The 8,035-nt window shown below is 45.1% G+C and overlaps 1 protein-coding gene across 1 annotated transcript; it reads right to left on the reverse strand.

The window, feature by feature from the left end:
- Nucleotides 1-5,793: 5,793 nt before the first annotated feature.
- LOC122443788 (protein YIPF5) lies at nucleotides 5,794-7,501 on the reverse strand. The gene has a single exon (XM_043472368.1). The coding sequence runs from the start codon at nucleotides 7,386-7,388 to the stop codon at nucleotides 6,615-6,617; it is 774 nt and encodes a 257-aa protein (XP_043328303.1). The 5' UTR covers nucleotides 7,389-7,501; the 3' UTR covers nucleotides 5,794-6,614.
- Nucleotides 7,502-8,035: the final 534 nt, after the last annotated feature.

An 8,035-nucleotide genomic window follows, 5' to 3' on the forward strand; every position in this document is an offset into this window, starting at 1 on the left:
CTCTTTCCCATTTCAGACCTTCAAACCAACTCCTGCTTTTATCCTCTGTTGCTCCTTCCCAGATCTGCATAAGGAACTCTGGAAGGAGAGTGAGGGAACTTAGACAAAGTAAAAAAAAAAAAAAAATAGGCAAATCAAGACATGATGCTTTTAAATATTAGGTTAATAAATGGAAACACCTAGCAGTCCCTCTTTTAAATTTACAAAAAAATTCTTTTTACTCAAGAATTTAATCTCACAAGTGCATGTGTGCTCAGTCGTGTCCGACTCTTTGCAGCCCTATGGACTGTAGCCCACCAGGCTCCTCTGTCCATGGGATTTCCCAGGCAAGAACATGGGAGTTGGTTGCCATGCCTTCCTCCAGGGGATCTTCCCAACCCAAGACCGCTGTGTATCCTGCATTGGCAGGTGGCTTCTTTACCACTGAACCACCTGGGAAGCCATTAATCTCATCCCAATCAGCTAGAATCAATGAAAAGTTTGACACACTACCATTTTAAGACTGAATAAATCCCAGGTAGGGATCCACAAGAGAATTTAAGGATTATTTTGAGCCCATTTAGAAACAGGAAATTTCTTTTTTTTTTCTAAGTAGTAATTGTTTGTGTTTATTGAATGCCTATTATGTGTCATATGTGTTCTTTTTCTTCCAGTTTATTGAGAAATACTCAACATCAGAGCAAATTTCTAAGAAATCATCAACCCCATCCACTTGCAGCAAGCCAATCACCTTGTGGCAAATGTCCACCCAGTGCATTCAAGTAAGGACTGTTAGTCTCTCCATCAAGAATGGTTGAGAAAGAAAATGCTCTTGTCACTCAGTAAATGACAATAATGCAGATGAACACAAGCCAGGCCTAAGTGTTAACAGGATGCAATGGATAATCTGCAAAGAGCGTCTCTGCACCTGGGCACACCTGCTCCACTTTTTGAAAGAGGGTCCCTGACCCTGGTATGTAGACAGTTGGGGAAGAGGACAATGTGGGCTGAGAGAACCAAGGGTTCGTACTCACATCAGAAAATTGTTACATAACGCATGGGTGTGTGTGGTAGAAATAAGTTTTAATAAAATTTCAGCTTTGTTAACTTTTCACACATTCAGCTGCGGCTCTGACTCTCCCTCTGTTAAATCCTGCCGACACAGGATCCCACGCTGCTTTTGGTCCATCCTTCCTCCAGTGTGGCAAGACTACATTTTCAGGAAGCTGGCGGGCAGAGTGAGGCAACTCGAAGCTCTGAAGAAGTATCTACGTGCCTTTTAGGGTCGGGGTTTAACCTCCCCCAGGAATTTCCCAGCATGCACACTGAGGTCTTGAGAGAGCGAATGGAAGGGTGAGTCAAGCCGGGTCTCAGCGTCCTTGAGCCTGGCCTTGGCTCCCCTTATGTCATCCCACACTGTGTCTCTCTGTCTGCTCCAAGTAAATGGGGTCCCAAACTTCTGTGCCTCAATCCATACTCCCCATCTCAGTATCAGGTGCCAAGCCAGAATCAACACTGAGCCCAAGTCCTCTGAGAACTGGGCACTTCTGGCAGCCCTGAACCAGGCCATCTCAGAGGCGGGCTCCATGCCACATAGCCTAGCCCCTGCCAGGGTTGACTGTGCATTGGACCATCTATATTCTTTTTTTCCCCAGCTTTTCTTAAGACAAACTGCTGGCTGTTGGGAGACTGGCCAGGGTTAAGGTGGAGCTTCAATGTGGCCATTTTCACAGCCCCAGTAAAGTCCATGGTTGGTGCCAAATTCTCATTGAGTTGAATAGAATGGAGGAAAGCAGACCAACCCATCAGAATAATAATAGCTAACCGTTAGAGAGTGATCACACACCAAGACTGCTCTAAATGATTTCTGCGCATTTTCCCCTCATGCTAATTGTAGAAGGTAAGAGCTATTACTTTTCTATCTTATAGATGAGGAAACCAAAGCAAGGTTGCAAACCAGGAAACACCAAGTGCCACAATTACTGCCTCCCTGAGGAAGCCCAGTCCAAATGCCCAGATTGTTGGCCCAGGGTCATCTCCCAGCAACCACGTGTCTGAACTGCAGCATCACCTGGCTTATCTGCTATAAGAAGAAAGATGCAGGGGTCCCTCCAGAAGCTTAGAGAGGTAGACATGTGGTTTAATTGGGCAAATGTGGCTTGAGAGTCAGGAGACCTGCATTCCCATTCTGGCTCAGCCTTTTATGCACGTGAGTATTGCCAACTATCCCAGCTCCTAAGCGCCACTCCACTCCTTGGTCAGGCATGAGGTCTCCCAGACGTCCCAGGTCCCCAGCCATCCTCAGATTCTCTGAAGAACGGTGACAGGTCGCACGAGTTGGCTTGAGGATGGACTCCAGACAGGGCAAACCTGACAAATCACCACTCACTCTGCACATGAGCCTTAGCATGCATATTTCAGTGTTTGGGGAACTATGCGTTCTTTTGAAATGTGTCTGGGTCATGAGTAAGTACTGGGGGAGAGGGGACAGGAGCCTTTTTCCAGTTAATGAAGTGAGGCTTCATGGAGGAAGATTTTCTTAGTCACATTTCCTGTTTCACACTGACCTTTTCAAAGGAAACCCACAAGTAAACCAGTGCCAAGTCCTGCTTATAAGATCTGCCCACAGGTATAATAAAGATGATCTAAATAAAGAGCACATTGGGCCAAGCTTAACCTGAATCAGTGGAGATAATAAGACACTAAGAAGGTCTGACGGACTGAGATAAAGAGGATGGTGGCACTCCATGAACTGCAAAGAAAAACAATGGCATGTAAGAAATCTGAATGCTTGTTCAAGAGGGATCGAAGCAGAGAGGCAGAGAAAAACAGCGCAGTGATCTCCTCACTGGTCTCTAGGTACTTAGGGCTTTGTTGTTGTTCTTTAGTCACTAAGTCACATCAGACTTAGTGGACTGTGACATCTGACTTTGCAACTCCATGGACTATAGCCACCAGGTTCCTCTGTCCATGAGATTTTCCAGGCAAGAATACTGGATCGGGTTGCCATTTCCTCCTCCAGGGCATCTTCCCAACCCAGGGATTTAACCTGAGGATCCTGCATCTCCTGCATTGGCCAGAGGATTCTTTACCACTGAGCCACCAGGGAAGCCCACTTAGGGCTTAACCTCTTGTTATAAAACAGAGGCTCTAAAATTAAGAGAGATGCTTGGTGTGATTTCAAAAGAAGGAATGATGTTTGCATTGTAGAACTAGTTACAGGACTCAAGATTATTTAGTCTCATGAAGAAAGGACCAAAAGATACCTGAGGGGCTGGAGAGTTGGTGAGGACTGGTTATTTAATGGGCAAGATGGCTGAGATGCAGCTCCACAGCTGTGACCACAGAATGGGAGGCCCGCACAGGGGCAGAGACAGAGAATGTGCTGAAGGTGACTGGAGCTGGAGAGTGGACCAGCTTGCCGAGGCCATGGCTGGCCTCACTGTCACCAGGAGAGGTGGACCATCAGGTTTTGAGCCAAGGTCCCATGAGATAAAGGACACCAGCTGTCATTGTTCTCCATGTCTACTCAAGGAGAATGTCACAGAGGAGAGCTGAGGTCTGGGAAACTTTGTTTTGTTTTAAATAGGGAGGCCTGGAATTACACTAAGGATGAAAAAAAAAAAAATCAGGCAAAGGAAGCAGTGATAATGTTAGTAAAAATAAAGTGGGAAATAGGGGCCAGGAGATAAGAAGCCATAAGCCAGAGAGCACCTAAGAGTTAGAGAGTCTTGATTTTTTTGTTTGTTTGTTTTTTGTCAAAAGTAAAAAGGACTTTTTAAAATAAGTATTACAATCCATGGTCGAAATAAAAACATAGCAAGTGATAAATAATGTCTCATTCACACTTGTCCCCCTCATCCATCCAGGTCTTATGTCCATATACCCATCTTTATTCATTCTTACCTAGCTTTCCAGAATTTCTTTCTGTAATTATAAGCAAATACGATTACAGATATTTGCCTTTTCAATTCCTCTTTTGCACAAATGTAGCATGATATCACATATATATAGTATTGCACCCCAGGCTTTTTCACTCAAAGAAGCATTCCAGAATTCTTACCCTATCAGCAAGTAGGAAGCGTCCAGATGCCTCTTTGCACAGGGAACTGACAGAGTATTCTCAACCAGAATACCTCCAGGTCTCTTCCCAGCCAGCCTCCAGGTTTCTCTCCCTTCCAACTCCACACCTAAAACTCTCACCCACCCCTAGAGTCACTCTAAAATCCCCTTAAACCCTTCTGTGCAGCTCAGGAGATATCTTACTCGGGCACCATATCCCTGAGGAGCTCACAACGGTCGGTTTGAGAGAGAAGAAAGTAACTTTGCAGAGCGAGAGGACAGCCAGACCTCAGCATTTCAGAGGAAGAGACGCTCTGCCATTGCCAGAACGCACCTAGCCCTTTGCCAGCCAGCCCAAAGCCCTCAGCTGCCAGGATCCAAGCTTCAGGCCGCCCCTCACCCTGTGTTTCCTCCGCACCCCCAGCCCTTCTCAGCTCAGTCGACCCGATTGTCCTCCCCCAGGGACAGAGCTCCCAGGACCCACCCTCCTCCAGCCCTGACCTGCCTGGAAGCTGAGCGATGTAGGGACTTGCAGGCCATCTCTGCCAGGTCACAGCCGGGTGAGGCGAGAGAGCTGGTCAAGTGATGCCCACATGCTCCTCAGCAGGGCACAGGTTGGGGGGGTAGTGGGCACCTCTGCCAGGCCCTCACGCTGCACCTCAGGCCTCACCTGAGGCTATGCCCTGACTTATACTGCTTGGGACCACCCCCCAGCAGCGTCATGTTCCCAGGGGTCTCTACCTGCTGTTCTGTGACTCCCCTGAACTAACATTTTGAAAAGTGGCCTATGTCATGGTTATGAGATTCCCAGGCGGCTCGGTGGTAAAGAACCTGCCTGCCAATGCAGAAGCCGTAGGAGACGAGGGTTCGATCCCTGGGTTGGGAAGATCCCCTGGTGGCAGGCACGGTAACCCACTCCAGTCTTCTTGCCTGGAGAACCCCCATGGACAGAGGAGCCTGGCGGGCTACAGTCCATGGGGTCGCAAAGAGTTGGAGACGGCTGAAGCGACTGAGCACACACACACGCACGCACGTGGCAGTTATGAGCACTGGCTTAGGGTCAAGCAGTTGTGGGTTTGTGTCCTGGCTCCACCCCTCACAAGCTGTATGGCCTGGATAAACCCCTTAACCTCTTAGGGTCTCGGTTTCCTTATCTACAAAATAGAAATAATACTTATTCCAGGGGCTTGCTGTGATGATTAAATCAAGGTGATGCTTGGATATAGAGAAGACTTGTGGTTGTCAAGGGGGAAGAAGGGGAGGGGAGGGTTAGGGTGGGAGTTTTGGATTACCAGATGGAAACTAGTATATAGAGAATGGATTAACAAGGTCCTACTATATAACCCAGGGAGCTCTATTCAATATCCTGTGATGAACCATAATGGGAAAGAATATATAAAAGAATTTATGTACCACAGAAATTAACAAAGTGTTGTAAATCAACTCCACTTCAATAAGATTTTTTAGAAGAATATGGGAACTTCCCTGGTGGTCCAATTATTAAGACTTCGTCTTCCAATACAAGGCGTGCGGGTTCCATCCCCTGGTCGGGGAGCTAAGATCCCACATGTCTCATGGCCAAAATATCAAAACATAAAGCAGAAGCAATATTGTAACAAATTCAATAAGGACGTTTAAAATGGTCCACATCAAAAAAAAAATCTTTTAAAAAAGAAAGAATGTATATATAGGCATAACCAGATCACTTTGCTATATAGCAGAAATTTTTTTGTTTTGTTTTGTTTTGTTTTGTTTTTAAATTAATTGGGAAAATTTTAATCAGTAAGCATCAAACGCACTTTACATTGGGAACTGCAATACTGAAATTGTGACATTTTAAGTATTTTCCTCAAAAATGGTTAGTGATTTTCTTTTTCCTGGGAAACATGGAAATCCAACTATAACATTAATGTGGCCAGTCTAGGTCACTATGTTTTAGTTAATGCTACTATTTAAATAGATATTCCATTCCATGTCTACAATAAGGTAGACTGTGAACTACCTGTATTGCTGAATTTTAGCCAAAATTCCATAAAATAACTCAGAGGAACGTCAAATTTCTGAAGTGCAAACTCATAAAACTTTACATTGGGATCACTTTTCGGCTTCAATTGCATCTGACTTGACAATACAGGCAAGTTTTCTTTCCTAATTCCTTGGGAAAATATTTCTCCAATAAGTCCTGTGTCTTCTCTACTATGGATTGTTTTTAAGATATCATCTCTGTGGTTAGTTTCCCACAGTTGATAAAAATCTATCAAAAACACCATAATATACAATTAGCAAGGGAAAAAGTTGTTTTTCTAAGGCTGCAGGAACAGGAAAGAAATAGCACTTCTTATTTGTATAAGCACAAACACCTTTTAAATCTAGTCATACTGCATAAATCCAATATAGTATTCAAAAGTTCTACAAAAATGAACAAAAGATACTTATTCACTTCCACTGCTCCAAGAGTCAAACATTAGATCTGCATGAGAGTTGCACTGCAGCCGTTTGCTGGTCCGATTAAAGAGTTCAAAGTCCTTTTCATTACTTGGCCCAATGATGTCCACATCCCAGATAAATTCAGTTCAAAAAACGGAAATTAGGGCGAAGACTCCATATAGCAAAGCACAAGGATATGCGACTAGAAGTTGCTGTCCTTCCATGGCTAATGCAGAAATGAAAATTTTGGAAGCAGAGAAACTACACCATCCAATAATCCCAGCAGTAAGGATGATTCCTACCACTCCTTGCAAAGAAAATATCACTGCGAAGCTGGAAAGCAGGATCATAGGTAGAAGACAATATCCAAGGACACTTGCCACACAACCAAATGAAACACCAGTCATACTCATTAAGTTTAATAAACAAAACATTCCTAGGCATCCAATTGCACTGATCCCATATACGTAGCCAAACTGGATTTTGCCAGCCAGTAACAATGTAGCTCCAAAAGCAAGGCAGAAAACCATTGGTCCTGCCAAATCAGTCTCATTCATGATGCTGCCATCTGCTACTTTCAAGGGGTGTAAAACTGTCAGTGTTTTTTGCCAGATGTGGTCAAAATTGATACCCAATTCTTCTAATAAAGGTGGTTCATCTTCAAAGTTGTTTCCATAGAATGGCTGAGGTGTAGTTGGAGTATATGCCTGAGTTGGCTGGAAAATCTGCCCGGTGTATGGCTGTTGTGGCTGCATCATGTCTGCAGGGACAAACCGGCCTTGGTGCGAGTAGTCATAGCCAGCATACTGTTTGCTATAGGGTCCTCCACTTCCTCCATAATCATAGGACTGCTGTGACTGGTCATCGATGCTGTAACTTGTCTGGTAGAAATCCGTGTTTAAATTATCAAAGCCTGACATTGCAAATGATCAAACGTGGAAGCAGCGGTGGCGGCGGTAGCTCTGGCAGCCCCCTAAATCCCCCAAACTCAGCTAAGGACCCTGTACCGGGCCGGTTGCTACGTGTCAGAAAGGCAAAGCTATATAGCAGAAATTTAACACAACATTGTAAATCAACTATCCTTCAGTAAAAATATAAATAAATATTTTTTTAATTAAGTTCATGCTATTTAAAGTCTCAGTCTGGTATAATCAAATGCTCCAAGAGTGGCCACAGTTGTCTCTCTTCCACCTGCCCTGCAGAGCCCAACACCTGAGCAATAGTAACAAGGACCCTGGCTGGAGGCCACACGGACACAGGTAGGTTTTGAAGAGCCACATGCAGGTGGCAGCCGCAGGTGAGGGAAGACATCGATCAATCTAGCAGTCTCAGTGTGGGCCTCTGCCTCCTGGAAATTTCAGTGTGCAGAAAAGGCCCTCATGCCCCCTGCTCAGAGTCTCCAAAAGCGTCTTCAGCTCCTGACCTTGCAAAAACAAACCCAGGCAGCACAGGAGATAGCTTCCATACACAACCGCTGCCTGCTTAGCTGGGTAATTTCTAGTTTTTTTCTGCGGCCCTGGTAGGTAGGCCTCGGGGAGGACTGAGTCTGGCTACAGTACAATCCCCT

This window comes from Cervus canadensis, chromosome 6 (genome assembly GCF_019320065.1).
Source record: "Cervus canadensis isolate Bull #8, Minnesota chromosome 6, ASM1932006v1, whole genome shotgun sequence".
Taxonomy (NCBI): Eukaryota; Metazoa; Chordata; class Mammalia; order Artiodactyla; family Cervidae; genus Cervus; species Cervus canadensis.

What these genes read in the sequence shown, in the direction of transcription:
- LOC122443788 (XM_043472368.1), bottom strand. Translation starts at nt 7,388, where the DNA reads ATGTCAGGCTTTGATAATTTAAACACGGATTTCTACCAGACAAGTTAC.